Below are 18,144 nucleotides of genomic sequence, written 5' to 3'. Positions count from 1 at the left end.
CTCTTTCAAATCTGGGGACATGAAGGGCGCATTTGTCGGAGTCTTCAAATTTGGACAGTCTTCGTTGTGTCGCTGTAACGTAATCGGCCTACTAATGCGGGCACAGGAGGATGCAGTTCCTGAATTTGGACACAGCTACGATACCGGACACAGCTGCTTCTTCTTCGGGGTTTAACGCCAGCTGGCATCCTTGTACATGCAGTGCTGCCATCTTCTGTTTGTCCGTTATTACACTCTTAAATCCTACTACTTATTCCTGCGTCTTTTGGGATCTTGCAAAGCTTCAAACGATGCGTCGACTGTTAAATCAGTCGTCGACGATTTTGATAGTTGACGTAATCATGACTAGTCAACATTCACACGTATTCACATTCCAATCGATGCAACATGGGGTCAGTATCATGCCTCGACCTCCTGAGCTACAGCTACCCCGCAGCCCAGAAGGTAAAACTGTTACCTGCTAAAAAACAAACAAACCCTGAAGCCGTGAACAAACTCATCTTAGCCAAAAACACCTGCAGGCTGTAAAAGTAAAGCTGAGCTTCATTCATGTAACAGGAATCGTTGAGGAAATTTAGAGCATTAAATAAAAGAAGTCAACTGATAGTTATCTTTTGAGAGTTTTATTTTTGCAAGAAGGAATTCAGTCACACACGTGTGCACAACCAAACAGTTTGCCATGTTTTGTTTTGTTTTTGTTTGTTTTTTAAAGCAATGTAGGGATGGACACAGGAGACAGGTCGAACCAAGCACACATAAGAATGACAACAATAACAAAACACATCAGAGGACTGATGGCCTCATCAGTGACAACAATGAGGCCGCCTACAGGGAGGAGGTGGATCGTCTGGCTGAGTGGTGCGACACAAACAACCTGCTGCTTAACACCGAGAAGACCAAGGAGCTCATCGTGGACTACAGGAGGAATGCTGACCCACATCCACCCATCCACATTAAGGGGACGGCTGTGGAGCGTGTGAGCAGCTTCAAGTTCCTGGGAGTCCACATCTCCGAGGATCTCACCTGGACGACCAACTGCTCGAAGCTGGTCAAGAAGGCTCACCAGCGCCTCTTCTTCTTGAGGACTCTGAGGAAGAACCACCTGTCCTAAGACATCCTGGTGAACTTCTATCGCTGCACCATCGAGAGCATCCTGACCAACTGTATAACAGTCTGGTACGGGAACTGCTCTGCCTCGGACCGGAAGGCGTTGCAGAGGGTCGTGAAAACTGCCCAGCGCATCGCCGGAGCACCACTTCCTGCCATAAAAGACATCTACAGGAAGCGGTGTCTGAAAAGGGCTGGGAAAATCATCAAAGACCCCAGTCACCCATCACATGGACTCTTCACCCTCCTGCCCTCTGGGAGGCGCCACAGGAGCCTCCGGACTAAGACCTCCAGGTACCGGAACAGCTTCTTCCCCACAGCTGTCAGACTCCTGAACTCTGCCTCCTGACATCTGACCCACGTTAAACTCATGGACTGAACATACACACACCCACAATGCGACAACTGTACCCTCAAACACACAATAATAACATGGACTGAACCACCACTCACAACCACTAGCACTTTATATAGCCTCTGTAGAAACTATCTACACCCTCACTTATCTTAACTGCACTACTGTATAGCTCTGTGTAAATAATCATTCTGTACATACGATAATTTTTAATCCTACAACTGTTTACAACTTGCATAGTTCCCATTTCTGTATAGCTGTATATCTCAGATTCTGTAAAGTTATTTATTTCATATTCTGTATAGTTTTTCATATTTATATCCTGTTCATAGCCTGTACATAGCTTGTACTCACTACAGCCTGTACATACTTATAGTTATAGAATATTCACAACATACTTCATACCGTGTACATTATAACATACCATAATAGACCCATTTCTGTAATATACTCACATATCTATTAGGGGTGCAACGATATTCGTATCGATATTGAACCGTTCGATACAGTGCTTTCGGTTCGGTACGCATATGTATCGAACAATACAACATTTGTAATTTATTTTATCAACTTTCCTTCTGACGATGCTGTCTGTGTTGAGCGCTCAGTGAATCTGCGTTCGACTACTCCGCCTAGGCTGCACTGTCGAGCGCAGATCCACTGAGCGCTCAACACAGACAGCATAGTCAGAAGGAAGAGCGCAGGGCACCTCCCCCACCCTCATTCAGATCTGGCGTTTGGAATTATTTTGGTTTTCATGTGACGTATGACCCTGAAGGTAAGCGCGTCATGGACTAAAGTAAAACAGTATGTTGGATGTGCCATGCAATGCTCAATTACATGGGTGGGAACTAGTGTGTTAGCGCAGTTAGCTCGTTAACGTGTTGGCCGTCTAGCCCCACGCACGGGGCGATCGGCGGTAGCTCGTTAACGGAGATTTGCCGTGTTGTGGCGTTAAGGTCATTTCAACGAGATTAACCTGAAAGCACTAGTGGGAACACAACGAATATGACTGCACATTTACACCGACATCATCCTAGTGCAAAGACAAAAACAACAAGCATGCTACTAACTTTAGCCGAGTCATTTAGACAGCTGTTAGTACATGATTCTCCTTATGCTGCTGAGAATATAGCCCGGAAGAAGCGGATAGTATAGCTTTTATTTTGGAAAGAGACATTTCTCTGTAATAAACTCTCTTTTCCAAAGATGCATGATTCCTCAATCAGATACAGGGCTTGCAATATCGCTAGCCTGACGTCCTGGGGCTAGCGATTTTTTTCAGTCGGGCTACCAAAATCTATCTCTTCCCTGCCCGTCGGGCTATTGTAGGAAGGAAAAATATATGTCAATGCTTTTGCATTCTTTCAGAAATGTAGCTGGGTAATTATGTCATTGGCATCGGTGAGCCACTGTCAATATGTGACATATTGAAATCGCGTTTGAATTTGCGCTTGTTTTTTTGCTTTCACTTTGCAATCGTGCAAACTGTGTATAGAGAGCGACAGCACTGATCTGTGAGTGATGATAATTTGTGCACCAATTCCTCTGACATCATCTTATTAATCGTTAGCTTACTATGCAAACATGACAAGTGAAATCTCCCGCAGCAAGCTAAATGATGAGCTAAATAACCAGGGCTGCACATAAGTGGTCCGCAGGTGCGCATTCGCTGTCAAAATAAAAAACACACACAAGGGTTAGGGTTAAATTTAAAAACTGTATTTTTGAGTTAAAATATATATTTATAATTTTAATAAATGACAAATTAAAAATGCATGAACATTTTTTTTGTATCGAAAAAATATCGAACCGTGACACCAAAGTATCGAACCGAACCGAACCGTGAATTTTGTGTATCGTTGCACCCCTAATATCTATATTATTGCTAATATATATTGTAATATATCTATATCACTAAAGCACTTCTGGATGGATGCAAACTGCATTTCGTTGCCCTGTACCTGTGCATGTGTAATGACAATAAAGTTGAATTCTATTCTATTCTATGTCAGACAAGCCTGTCACTCATGTCATCTCTGGTGTGGATGTGGCTCATGCACGTGTATTCTCAGGGACCTGTGGTACACCAGCACCTGAGCAGCATAAGTGCACACTCAAAGGTATCAGGTGCTGTTCTGTAGGGAACAGCTGGTGCTGATGGGATTCTCCTGCAGGAGCTGCCATGGATCCAGTTGGCCCTCTCACCAATTCTGACCGTGGTATTCATGATGAGTAGCCCTTAGGAGGGTCGCTGCCAGTGCTTCCTCCTGAGCAGTTTAGCCCCAATCACCGGGTTTTACATCACACATATGGTGGGAGACGACGGCATCTCTGACCATCAGGGAAACTCAGAAGCGTTGATTTCAGTGAAGTCCATCATGACATGGCCAAAGGGTTTTCAGGTTGTGTTTCCTGGGTTAGTAACACAAATCATGCAAGAACAACAACACTTATCTTCATGGGTAGATGATCCTATAGCCAGCATTCCTCCTTCTGATGGATGGTGCAGCGCAACAGTAGAAGCACATTTCCAACCATGACGCAAGTTGTTTGTTGGTAAGTGGTTTTGGTGTGCAGTTTAGCTTCAGTGTGTTTGGGAGACACAACTGTAGCCATAGCTGAAATCTGACGCCTCAGGAAATCTAAATGTAGAACAGAATTAAACTCACGGCTTATTGCTGAGCTTGTGTGTAAACTAAGGAGGAACTAGAGCGTAAGGAACTGATCAAACACACAACACTGAGGGATCGCAACAAGTGATGGAATAAAACAGGCTTAAATACACACCAGGGTCCACAGGTGAGCAGAGCTAAGACGCAAATCTGAACATATCTCCAACTCACCATTAGAAACATTACTTCTGTTTAGAAGGGTGAGCAAACACACTCTTAAATGTACATGGAGATATTTATGGACTTTATCAGGAGTATGAACTTCTCTGATGAGGACGTGGCCAAAAACGAGGCAGCTGATGAAGATGCTGCTGGAGAAATGAGGAAGAAAATATTAACCTGGATATGATGTGTAATTGATTTTGCTGTTTTTTGTGTGTGTTATGATCACAACTATCCGTTTCTGTTAATTGTTCTTTTTGATCAATGAAAAGATGATTAACATATAATTAATTAAAAAATGCAAACCCTACACACAGATGTTTCAGGCTTTATTTGGAAAATATATCATGAGAGCGATACAGCACTGAATAGGCAGGACCCTGCTTTGTACTCAGATTAAAAAAAATGACCTAAACAGAAGAAAGGTAAAAAATAGATTCAATCAACATCCAAAACACTTTAAATAAAAAGGATACAGTGATTAAAGTATTCAAGTCAGGCTGCGATGGGTGTAGAGACAATGTGAGCCTGCACAACGAAGGGAGAGGCGCTTCAACGAACGTCTGTCTCCAATCAAATCTGTCAGTCACAGCTTTGCATACATACACTGTGCACTTTGCATTTCATCAACCGTGACACTGGCCAAAAACAAACAAAAAACACTGTAAACCTTCACTTCTGCTGTATCACCACTGGCCTCATGTGTAATTCTACAGTACATCAATAGGATCATAACATGATAATATAAGGACAACACGTTTACACAAAGCACAATTAGGGATGTGAAGTGGTGCTGATTCTCATCATAACTTAATCCCACAATCTGCAGCTTTTCCATCATTCAAGGCTCCAGATGCACAGACCAGCTGGTGCTTCAGTTCAGCCAACCTATCAGGGAACACTGCTGCTGTATTTGCAGTGTTGCTATGGATAACATCATGTGAGAAAGCAGTCGATTAAAAATAAGTTAAATGAATGTGCATAAAACCATCAGAGAGGAGCCGGGCGTTGTGTTGAGACTGCAGAACTGCATTTCTGGAAATCGTCCTTCATACAGACACATCAGTGATGTTTAAAGCCACGAGGAGCAAGTTCCAACTTTCTGAAGTGACCCTATCATGTGGGCATCAAGAATGGGTCCAAAAACCTGTGCTCAGCAGGAATGATCATGAGAACAGTTTGTGTGAACATGGGAAAGTTAACAACGCAGCTCCTTTCCCGAGACAGGCACATCGAGCCAACGTTAGCAGAAACGAATGCCCCCGTTATCCTCGCTGTGTCACGCACCAATTATGACATCACGTGTCACGTGACAGAATCTTTGCGGCACTTTGGCCAGCCGTGCACCTCTTGCTTTTTGTAACTTTGTGCACTGCGCCTGCTGCAGCTGGGATCGGGTCGCTTTGAACCGCCATTTGAATCATATTCCAGTACAGAAACTGAGATGTTGGATCAGGTAGAAAAAAAACAAGTGTGGAAAAAAACTTTGCAATAAAACACTCGATGAAGTCTTGGCTTCTGGTTTTGAAATACAACTGACTGTGAGACAAGGCTGTGGCGGCGAGTGAAGCGACCACTGCGGCGGATGTACTGGCCCTTAATACAGAGCTCAAGTAAGAAGGAGAACGTTTGGTCTGGTTCCAAACACTTCTAAGCTTTGGAACAACCACTGGTCATGTGGCTTGGAAAAAATTTTAAGTAGTAATTATTAAATGTAAGCTAATCTAGTGAGGTTTCGAAACACAGACAAAACCAATGATATGAGCTGTGTCCCAATTCCTAGGCTGCATCCTTCAAAGGACCCGTCCTTTGCAGTCTACGTGGGCCGGGTCCTCCAAAGACCGAGAAGGCCGTAAGTGCGAGGCTGTGAAATTGGACGGTCTAGCCTTTAGTTTTACGTCGCCGCGGTCTCGGTGGAGTTTAATAAACTCGGCCATCTGCTCCTTGCTATCTAAAATATGACAGGACACTGGAGTAAACTCTCGACTGTCTCACACTTTGACGTTTATTCAGCTGTGTGACAACTACAAATTTAATCTCAGCCAAACCGATTTACTCAGGAACAAATAAAACACAAAGCCAAACAATAACATTTTAAGTTATCTAAGCGACATATATATCATGTTTAACCTGAGTAGTCGGTTTTGAAAACAATGTGCCGGGAGTCCGGTGTTCTCACCGGCTCTAGTGACCCTTGACCTCCCGGTCAGCTATCGAGCTGGTGGGTAACAGACATCTCTGAAAACGTCGGAGCGCTTTTGCAAATATGTGGTGTCTTGATAAACCGAACTGATATTTGAAGTTTAAAAGGCTGCTTTCTCGCCTGAAAATATGCTAAAAGTTTATTTTGTGACCCAAAAAGAATAATAAGAGTAATATTAAAACTTAGTAGCGGCTGCCATTGTTGAAAACTGGAATTGGCTGGGCTATGAATTCTGGGATAGGTTGGGGCATGAAGGACACGCCCTTCAAATCCGGGGAAATGAAGGACCCATTTCCGGCTGCATTTGGACATATTCAGCCTTCAAATGCGGCCTCCGAAGGATGCGACATAGGTTTTGGGACACAGCTACAAAGATGTACCCAGGCTGGTTTTACCAAATGGAACCTGTAGTTTTTACTATATTCACAAAGTGATCAACATGAAGGTTTCTTGAAGTGTTAAGAGTCGATGCGCTCTCTTTTCATGAAACGTTGCTGGATGGTTGCATTGCTAAAGCTCACAGAACAGAGGCTAAACCCGGAGTTACATCATGATAGCAGTTCTCTATACAAGTCACACATTGCAAAAGAAAGGTTTTACCCTAAACAGACAGAAAAGTGTGGACATGTGCTCACGGATGTTTCATTGGTCTCATGTAAGATTGTTTTCTTCACTGGAAGAAGTGAATTTCAAGTTTGCTGAAAAGTGGAAATGCGACACCTGAGATTTTCCAGCCGTCACTGGTGTTTGTGGCAATGACGCCTCCTGCAGTACATCTGCACTTGTTTGGTTGACACTTCTGTCCATTGTGATGCCACGCTGTGGTTGGGCTCAAATAACGCAGCTGTCCTGATCCTCACCCTGTCCAACTGGACTGTCTTCTGGGGCCAAGTCCACCTCCAAAAAGTCGGCTTGGTCACTATTCTGAGATATTTTCACCTCTTCTGCATTCTCTTGGACTCTGCTCCCTCTTTGGCACGTTCTAGACTTGGCAGGGCCAACCAGAGCCAGACAGATGGCACTAAGACCTGTGCCTGCTGCACAGGAGTAGAAAGCAGCACCATAGTTGTCAGTGATGTCCACCAGCATACCTGGGGAAAAATTAGACAGCTGTTAAGACTTTATACCCAGAGATGTGTTAAATCAAACCGAAGAAGTAGGCGCTCATACCTCCCAGCGGTGGTCCAGCAAGTGCAGCAAAGCTCTGAATGAAAACATACACGCCCACAGATGACGGCATCTTCTCGATGCCCACGACATCTTCTTCAGCCAGCATGGGAATGTGCGTGGAGCCCACAGTGCCCATGATGAAGCCAAAGAAGCCGGAGCAGATTGCCAAACCCCAGAACTCCCACACGATAGTGAAGGCCACCAGAACCAAGCTCATCAGAACCACACACCCCAACAACACCAAGGTCTTTCTGAATCGGACTTTGTTTAGCACCACTCCGATGAGCAAGCGGCCGAAGATGTCAGCCACAGCCATCACAGACAGCATATAGGAGGCCATGGTGGATTCCACACCCCTGCTTTTGCTCAGTTCAATGATGTAGAGCTGTGGCGCAAAGAAGCCAAGAGTGGCGAATAGACCGAAAAGGGAGTAACAGATGAAGCCAGGGTCTTTAAGGACTGAGAAGTCCAGAAGTTTGGAACCTGTGGAACTTACAGGGCCCCTATCTAGCTCTGCCAGTTCCCCCTTGTCCTCACTGACTTGAGCAGAAGGAATGGACAGTGATATGTCCTCACCGTCTTTGTCCGGCACTTTGTCCTTCCACTCCATCAGAGCTTTGGTTTCTCCTTCTGCATTTCTCAGGTCTACATTTGAGGCAGACAGGGAGGTGACACCAGAGTCCTGTGAACCTTGGGAGATGTCCGAACTGATGGAGGATCTGGTTTGTTCATTTTCCAGCTCGTAAACAGCCTGCATCTCTTTCACGGAGAGCGTCTCGTCATCATGTTTCTTTAAAGGTTCTTCCTCGATGACGATTGGACGAAGGAGAACCCCACAGCCAATCACAGATGCTTGAATTATACCTAGAATCACTAGACAGAAGCGCCAGCCAATATGCTCCTTCAGTGTAGTGAAAGCTGTGGAAAAATGGGAGGTACGAGGAGAAGAACAATCAGAATATAGGTCACAAGCCATTTCTGATGTAAAGGCTCTTTTATCACTTACCTGGGGCAAATACAAACATAGCAACAGATTCTCCTGAAGAAGCCATCGAGGTGACGAGCGCTCGCCGTCCAGAAAAGTACTGGGCTAGGATGGTGATAGTGGGGAGGAAGCTGAGGCAGTAGCCAAGGCCTGTAAAGAAAGGAGAAGAGAAAAAGGGGACATGACAGCCACTGGTCCGCATGGTAGAACACTGCTAGGGGGGTGGGTCAAAGATTCAGGGTGTCAGGCCACTCCTTTGTCAAAGATGGTAGGCTGCTTGTGATGACTCGGGTTTGCTACAGCTGCTGCTGAAAGACAAAAGGCATGTAAAGACAAAAAAAGCTGGAGTCCACTTCACAGGCCAACATGGTCATTAGGGTGGGAGAGCTAGCAGTGCTTTCTGTCCAAGAAAAAAGCAAGTTAATGTGCCTTGATGACATTTCACTCCACCAACTGGTTCGTCATTCAATCTGTCACTTTGGTTAAGTCAATTTACTGCTCTGTCTTCAGCTGCTTCAGTTTTATTACACCTGATCCCAAAGTACAATTTGTGTTTTGGGAACTATTTTACTTTCCTGTTCTGCTCTGTTCTGTCAGTCCTGGACAGCTAAGACATCAGAGTAGACCTGACTGGATGGTGTTTGGGAGAGGCCGTTCACCTCTCACTCATTGCACAGTTGTGGAAGAAATACATTGTAGCAGATTTTGTTGCTCACACTGCTAGGAGTCCCTTTAGATCAAGTCAAAGAATTCACAGGGTGTTAAATAAGACAAACACATCTGCAAAAGTAAAGCTCAGTAAACGGCACACTGTGGTGACAAAAACAGACACAGAGGTGTGGAAAAGCTTGTGTCTTTTTAGTACCTGCTACAATCCCAGTGGTAATGTACATCTCAGTGACGGAGCTGGTAAAGGCAGAGGTGATAGTTCCCAGGCTAATAAGGAAGCCTCCCGTCATGACCACAGGTCGATAGCCAAAGCGGTTGCTCAGCATTGTCGACAGCGGAGCTGAGGATGAAAATCACAACAGCAATGTATTGTTATGTATTGTGATACGCATCATAGGCAAAGTCTAATACCAGGAGGGGGCCAAGAATTGATCCTTCCTGATATGGAGTCCATACAGGGCTGGACTGGGACAAAAGTCAAAGTCAAAGTCAAAGTCAACTTTATTTGTCGATTCTTCCACATGTACAGGACATACGGAGAATAGAAATTGCGTTACTCTTCAATCCCTAGATAAATAGCAAATGAACATTTAAATATATTTAAATATAAAAGTGATTTAAAAAATGCAAGTAAAATAATTAAAAAGTAAAAATTTAAATAAATACAATTTTACATATAACAAGAAAGCTATACAATATACAATATAATGGGTAAGTGACATTGAGTGTAAACCAGGCAGAGTAGTGCAAATAGGCAAATAGTGCAAATGGAGATTTAGTAATGTACGGTAAGAGAAAGTGTAACAACAAAGTCTTATGAGGTAATGGCAGTCCAATGCTCCACAAAGTGACTGGTAACTGGTGCAGGCCAGTGAGTGAGTCAGAGTGTGTGTGTGTGTGTGTGTGTGACAGAGTTCAGTGAGACCGTGGAGGAGAGAGGGGAGAGGGGGCAGAATCGGGAGGGAGTTAAGCTTCCTGACAGCCTGATGGATGAAGCTGTCCTTCAGCCTGCTGGTCCTGGCCTGGAGACTCCGCAGTCTCCTCCCCGACGGCAGCAGCTTGAAGAAGCTTTGCATTGGGTGTGTGGGATCAGCCGCTATGCAAAGGGCTTTTTTAGTGAGACGGGTGCTGTAAATGTCCTGGAGGGAGGGGAGAGAGACACCAATGATCCTCTCTGCAGCTCTCACTATGCGTTGGAGGGTTCTATGACAGGACGCATTGCAGGCTCCAAACCACACAGTGATGCAGCTCGACAGGATGCTCTCGATGGTGCCTCTGTAGAAATCAGCCCGGGCATTTTGACTAATGACCGGCCCACCATGGTATTATAGGAAAAGCCATAAAGCCTTTATAATAAACTTAAACCTACACCATCCTCCTTATTCTGGTATTCTAAACAGTAGTTAGCAAAAATATAAAACAACCTAATTTATAATTACATATACCTGGATTGTGGTGAAATGGAAATGGAAAGAGTTTATATTAATCTTTGCTCGTAGTGCCCCATAGAAAGCTTTCCAAAGAGCTCTGGGCCTTTCTCAGAAATTATATCTACTGAAAGTCTGTTACTGAGAAAGACATGTTGGACCAATACATGAGCTCTGGCAACACTTTGCTAGACCCGCCCCTGCACAGTTACCAGCTGTCAGCTGCTTAGAAAAGGATCCTGGTGTTATTTGTCTCTCAGAAACAGTTCATAACTTTAACTCATCCATGTCACCTAAAAGGTAAACCTGTTTCTCCATCACCTGTTCAGCTCTGATGATCCAGTAAGGACATCTCCTGGTTTCATCTTCATGTTTCCCTCTCACCACATATCCAAACTGACATCATGACCAGCAGCTTTACAGCTGTGGCTCCAGCAAACATCAGCTGATACTAGAAATTAATATTAAATAAATTCTAACAACAGCTGATCAAACGTGCTGCTGTTGTTTAGCGCGACATCCGCTGGTTTCCTGTTTCTGGCGCAAAGTGAGCGATAAACAAACGAGAGAGACGATCAGCTGATCACTGATCAGCTTCATGATTGAATTAGCAACTTTCTAGCTGAAGTAGTATGGGACAAATCGTGTTCCTTTTCACCTCAACTTTAGTTCGACCTCCTCGGCTGTAATTGGTCCAGCCCAGAGTTGATCATGACCAACTGGCCAATCCACCACCGTTCATTTATACCGTAAAAAATGAGAAAAAGAAATAAAACCCCATCGGCCCATAAAAACGACAAATCAAGAGCGGCCCATCGGGCAAATGTATGCCCGATGGCCAGTCCAGCCCTGAGTCCATATCTCCATCATCTATAATCTGAACAACACAAGGGCCATTTTTCCAATCTATCTAGATATTATTTGTATAATAGTATTAAAGCATTCGTTAGTTCTGCAACTGGCTGGCCAAGGTGTGCCCTGCCTCTTGCCCTGTGTTTGCTGGGACACGCTTTGTAAAGGTTTAAGAAACAGGAAGGTTAGGAAATGGGCCCTGACACTACCTCCTGGCTTTGTCTTACATTCAATTTGTCTGCATGCACAAAGTCTCTTAAAAACTTAAAGAGTGCAGGAGAAGAGACTGACCAGAGAAGGCGAAAACGAAGACACAGATGGAAATGACCCACGACACACGGCTGTTGCTCTCCCCAAACTCTTCCATCAGATCCTGGAGGAAGACACCCAGGCTCTTGATGACCCCATAGGTGCAGACCTCCACTAGGAAAAAAGCCAGAGCCACAACCCAGCCCCAACCACCATCGGGGACCTCTGGGTAAATGTTTGGACCCAGACAACTTTGGACATTGGGTATCTTCATTGCTAAACCAAGTCACCTGCAGGAAGAGATGGAAAAAACAGTTATAATTGGAGGTCAAAGGTGAATTTGCTGATTTTGGGCCATTTGGCAGCAGCAGGACTTCAGCAGAAGCAGAGATGTTTTAAATAAAAACAGCCCTTTGCTGCTGCTGAGCACCAAGTCGGGCACATTTAACAGAAATAGCACTGGTTAATAAAGAAGAACCAATACTTTGACCGTAAAGTAACTAGTCCATTTAACATAAGCCCACTCCATATACCTCAGTGAAACCACTTCCTTTGTCAGATGTACTACACAAAGAGAATAAGAGATAACAAATTTAATTACTCACTACACACAAATCCAACCAATCTTACTGTACCCGCTTGATTTCACTGGAATAAAGAAATTTAAATATTAAACTACAATTTTGTAAAAATGCTGAATCTCTGCTTTTGCATTGTTTAGAAGACAAACTAAGGTGGTCACTTATTTTTAAATTGGCTCTTTACTGTAAAAGCCAGGGTAAGACTCGAGTGGGTTGAGTTTAGAACAGCCTGTGCGATGCATGTCTTTCATGTTGACACACTCTTATTCCATTCTTTGCACACTTAAAAATCAAACCAGGAGTGTTTTCAGGCAGCATTTTGTCTGCACAAGGTCTTTTACCCTGAAAGTTAACTCCCTCATCTGCTTTGTGCAACTCTGATGCACATCTAACAAACTCACACTGAAATCACAAGTTAAAAAGTTAAAATAAACATTTTTAACTAATAAAACTGATTTTTAATGTCACAAATTTAATACACCATTTTCTTATACAACTACAGATGTTTTGGTTCACGGGTATTAAAAATATAGTTATCTCTAATTAACTGCCAATTTAACAATGTTTGGTCTGTTTAACAGTGTGAATATATTAAGTCCTAGCATGAAAACTGCAACTCAAGTCTACACTACTCGATGCAGAAACTATCTGCATTTATTCTTTAACCTGAAAATCTTCAAGCAACAAACTTTGATTTAAAGTAAAGTCAACTTTTCCTTAAAAACACGAAGCTTTCCAGGTTTGAGAACAACTACACTTGTAATACCATTAACAATGTAACAAACAAACGAATGTGTCAGTCATGAAATTAACCCTTAGATGAGCCTGAAAATCCACCTTTCCCAAAACTGATGTAAAGATATTATTTATTAATATTCTTTCCCACAGCCTGAAATATACATAGCTAAAATGAATTATGATTCTTTATATTTGAACCCTTTCCAGTATATCTACGTAACACCACTGGTTTTTATGGAGAACAAAACTAAAAAGTTTTCTTCAATGATCGGTAGCAACATTGATTTTCAGGCATTATTATTTTTTCTGTAACGTCAGATTTAAAAAGAAAAAAGTCTCACTTGATGTCCTAAAAACAGAAATGGCAGCTTAGAAAATCATTCTGGTTCAACACTACTATGCTTAAGTACAACACTGAGGTGCATACACATCACAGATCTGCTGGAAACTGACAACAATGTAACATATTGTTTGTTTAAATAGTTTAACCTGTTACTGTGTTGGAGCAACTGTAACCCACATCATTTCCTTAGGGATTAATAAAGTATTGTGATGATATGGTAGTACTGTGGGAGCATGTGATCAGAATTTCTCACCATCTTTGAATCATTAATAAAATAATCAGAACACCGAGAATGACAGGATGGTTCCGACCTTAAACAAGTATTAGTGTACAGATTATTAGACACACACTAAATATGGACAGTAGAATAATGAAAGCTGCCTCTGCCAACTTTAAAAGTAAAATGCTACACAGTATGAAAAAGATACGGCCTAAATACTGACGCGGTATCCGTGAGGGCTGCCTGTGTTCGACATATCCGCAGTGCAGAGGAAGGATGATGTCAATATATCGCGTCCGTGGGCTTTCTTACCCACTAAAACACAGCGCAGAAGTTATTTCTTGACTCCTGCTGCTATTAACTGTGAAAGGTTTCTAATAATGTCGCTTCATTCGAGTCTTGAAGTGATTTCTGTGCGCCTTTGATAGAATAATAAATACGTCAGTAAAGTATAGTTCAGATAATAAACCTTAGAAAATGTTAACATTAGGCGCTACCGCTGTACCGCACCTCTCAGCACCCGAGGCTCGACAGCATCCTACCGCCGGACGGACCAACGTAGGTCGGACTTACCTCCAGAGCAGTGAGGGAGGACAGCCGTGTGATGGAGCAAAGTTCTCCTATCTCATGATCATTATAGTGGATCTGTGCGGTTCGGGGCTGTCTGGACGAACACTGGGCGGAACCTGTCTCAGACTGTAATATCTACGTATTGCAAACAATATGTGAAGAATGAAAGTGGTCCGGCTTAGACACAAAGGCGTCCAGGCTCAGGGAGCTGCACTTTTTGTCTTCAGCGGATGATTTCCTGCCTGCTTTGGCAGCTCTTTACCGGCTCAAGCCGGTATTCAAACGCGGGCGCGCAGGTCTGGACTTCGTGAACGCGCAAGGTTCCTCGTGCAACATAACTGACGACACAGAACGTCGCGTAGTGCCTGCAGACCGGCGCCGCGCCCGGTACCGTGAAAAACAACGCTGCAGACTGAGCTAATTGTTCCTAGTGGATGAGGTGCGTTGGAGGGTACGTTTGAGATTCACAGCCATAAATAAATCACCACGAAACACGAGCCCACGGTCAGTGTTTATCGGTTTAACACTCCACATCTAGCAAGTCATCAACAGCGCTGCACATGAAGGGCTTTTAAATGGCGCGTACTCTCACATAAAGCTTCCCTCGTGTGACACACACGCTTTTTATCGCACATCCCTGCGAATCATGGCGCGCGCTACAAGCCCACGAAGCGCGCGGCTGCCACAAACAGGTTTATTCCAGTTGGGAGGAGGTTTGTACCAGTCGGGCTGGAGGTGTGTGTGTGTGTGTGTGTGTGTGTGTGTGTGTGTGTGTGTGTGTGTGTGTTGGTTTTCCGAATAAGACAGTCGTGTTATAATGTATATGGTCAACAAACTGAGGCAAATAGAAGAAATACGAGCATCAGAGGACCGAAAGGCTTCTTCCCACACGTGTTTGTTTCTTCACCATTAACTCAGCACCACGAGCTTAGAACATTTATAGATTACTACAATAACTACAAACCTGTTCGACTCTTAATCAGTAGAAGGGACGCAGCTTTCTAGTTCAATAGATATTTGATAAATAGTCCTCATTTAGTTAGTAATGCATAAATGTTGCACGCCTCTGACCGACCCACAAACTGTGGTTGGTACTGGTGGAAGCATAAAAGACAAAGAGAACATCCTGATATTTTTAATCATTCGGTTTTTTCCACTACTCAAGTAAAACTTGAATAATGAAAAAGTAAAACTGCTGTGAAAAAACTGCCAAGCAGTTCCAAGATACACTAGATATTTTTAGTTATGATTTAACCACTCACATTTCAGGATGGTTGATGAGTATCAGCATTATTTTTGCCGGTTATTTGTTATAAATAATGAACAACTCACCTTTCTTTTAGCTGTGACAAATCCTTTGACTTATTTGAAAGAGGTGCCCTGACCTGAAATACTTTTATGTGTGATACAGAGGTGTGGAAAGACAAGGTCCAGCCCTAAAATCTGATAGGACACCCCAGACAAAGCCAACCCTGCTCCAAGAAAAATAGATTCCCACAGAAGGATTTGAAGGAAACATGTTGTCACCCAAACTCTTTTACCACAAAGAGGACATTTGGAAAGAAGCAGATAATATTTGTCTTCACTGATAATGTATGTTACAGTGATAATGTTACAAATAATCATCTTTACTGGGGAAAAAACTGAAAAAAAAATTAAAAAATGGGGAAATGACAGCTAAAGAAACCAACAACATGCGCTTACAAAACTAAATAGAACAAATATCATTAGGAAATGTTTTTGTCTATGTCAGTTTGGTTGAATTTGTCAAAACAGCCTACCTGATGAGGCCTTGGTTGAGTATCTAGATGTCTACATGAGCAGGAGTTAACTGCCTTTTGTTTTACCTCATATTGTTGTGTTGTCCTTATTAAACATTTATCGAGGGCCACTACCGCTCACCATCAACAAAGCACCAAACAGAACGTTGGTGGCTTGATTGATCATTGATTTTCAGTAAATTCAGTTCTATTCCTAACACAGTTGCTTAAAGGCGCTTTATACTGTAAGGTAAAGCCCTGACAATAATACAGAAATGTCCTAGGACAATATACTGAAACCCAAAATGCACCTACTGTAGTGTGATAGTGACAGAAAGTGCTCAAAGGCACAGTGTATTTAGTCTGTTTTTCTCCAAAACACCGTCGTTGCCTTATTTCCTCTCTTGATTTCCACATCACTTACTGGCTCCTGAGTTTCTTTGTCCCTCCACTGTAAAATTTGTCCCTCATGAATACCCCGCCACAATAAAAGGATCTTCATGGAAGCAGTTCATTGCAAGATGACAATGTTCCATACATGAAGCACAAGCACTCAATGGATATTTTGATCAGGAGCCATGTGAATGAAATGATATGGACTTCAGTCACTTACAGGTTAGACAACTACTATCATTAAAACAGCAAACATGGGGATATCTTTTAGAAGAATGGTGGTCAAACTCAAGACCTGGGAAACTGATGCCAGGACATACTGAAGCTGCTCTTATGGCATTTTTTCCCCACACTCCTTACACTGAACATTGATTTTGCGGTCTATCACCTGTGGTGTGCAATGTGTAGTTTGTCACTACTGTAATTCTAATGTCACGTTGGAATTACTTTTCATGTCTATGCAGCAGTCCTGTGTGTGGTGTTCACTGTAGGTCTGTTAAAACGTCTAATTAGCTTAATAAACCAGTCAAATGTTAAATATCCTTCCAGGTATACAGAACTAGCTCTGCCTCCTTTGGTATTTTTCTACATTTATGTCTTTTTCTTTCTTCCACATGAACTGTCAAGACCAAACAGGGAATAATCTTTAATTCAAAACTGAGGATCATCTATACTGAAAACAACTGAAAGCTCTTAGTGCCCTCTGTATTTGTGACGTTATATTCAGAAAGGATTGTGCTGGTGTGCGTTTCACTTCCAAACGGGGCAATCACGTAACATAAGCCTGAAGTCCAACGTGATTATGTTTCTGATTAGAGAAGTTGCATAACTGTTCATGCGTCACTGATGTCAGTGATTAGAGATCATTTTATATTAGTATATTTCAAAGTGTGACTTTTTTAAAGATTCAAGTCAACTTGATTCATCCTGAGAAAATGTAAATTGGGTTGTACAGTTTCTACACACTGGGTCTAAAACATCAGCTAAAATCAAAATGAAGCAGCTTAGAAAGAAGGCAACTGGACTTTAAGTTCATGTCAACAAGCTTGAAGAAGTCCAGTCGCCTGGACATTACTTGGACTTGCCCACTGGTAACGGGTAGTTCGAATGGTTATCCTAAAGCTAGAGTTGCTTAAGGTTGAATAACTTCAAGGCTGTACTGAGAAAATATGTAGACTTGCTGTAGAACAATCCACACGGATGGACTGGTAATCATCTGGCACAGCTGGCGAGGGCCGATGGGGCAATACAACTCTTTTTTTTCAATATAATTACACGGGCTGTGGGCCAGGTTGACTGGACGCTGCAGCACTGGCAGCAGTCCTTATTTTCATTACTGACACTCAAACACAACCAGCCCTTCCCCTACCTTCACTGTGTGCTCATGCAGTTTACTGTCGAAGAAGTGGTTGATAAAGATGGATAAACAACGAAAAGCTGACTAGACGCTAGAAAGACATGCAGCAAAATGTGTCAAATTAACCAACACGTTAGCTGTCGGCTGCTGCACCAGCACCAAGTAGTAAAATTAGGAGCATTATTCCTTCTAAAGCATCTTTTTTAAAGAGAAAATAATGTGATTATTTTACTTCCTGTTTTTTGAACTGGACCGTCTGCACTGTGTATGACTGATCACAGTGTGCTGTACAAAAAATGCAGAGGCTGATTTATTTTTTTGTCCCAGT

The 18,144-nt window shown here is 42.9% G+C and overlaps 1 protein-coding gene across 4 annotated transcripts; it reads right to left on the bottom strand.

The window, feature by feature from the left end:
* Positions 1 to 4,615: 4,615 nt before the first annotated feature.
* Positions 4,616 to 15,735, bottom strand: slc16a6b (solute carrier family 16 member 6b). 4 transcript variants are annotated; one of them, XM_085402810.1, is made up of 6 exons: positions 15,639 to 15,735; positions 11,897 to 12,144; positions 9,523 to 9,666; positions 8,679 to 8,807; positions 7,673 to 8,590; positions 4,616 to 7,593 (listed from the first exon to the last, which is right to left on the bottom strand). In XM_085402810.1, exons 2-6 carry the CDS (start codon positions 12,126 to 12,128, stop codon positions 7,334 to 7,336), a joined length of 1,683 nt encoding a protein of 560 aa, XP_085258936.1. In that variant the 5' UTR covers positions 12,129 to 12,144; positions 15,639 to 15,735; the 3' UTR covers positions 4,616 to 7,333. The 4 variants fall into 4 exon arrangements, with proteins under 4 accessions (XP_085258936.1, XP_085258935.1, XP_085258938.1 ...); XM_085402809.1 differs by lacking the exon at positions 15,639 to 15,735 and adding an exon at positions 14,310 to 14,728; XM_085402812.1 differs by lacking the exons at positions 11,897 to 12,144; positions 15,639 to 15,735 and having other exon boundaries at positions 8,679 to 8,965; positions 9,523 to 9,657.
* Between the last annotated feature and the right edge of the window lie 2,409 nt (positions 15,736 to 18,144).

The sequence above is a fragment of the Rhamphochromis longiceps genome, linkage group LG4 (genome assembly GCF_057381845.1).
Source record: "Rhamphochromis longiceps isolate RC_006_pf linkage group LG4, R_longiceps_female_GT1.1, whole genome shotgun sequence".
Lineage (NCBI taxonomy): Eukaryota > Metazoa > Chordata > Actinopteri > Cichliformes > Cichlidae > Rhamphochromis > Rhamphochromis longiceps.
Note: the sequence above shows the minus strand (reverse complement) of the source record. Positions and strands in the feature narration are given on the sequence as shown.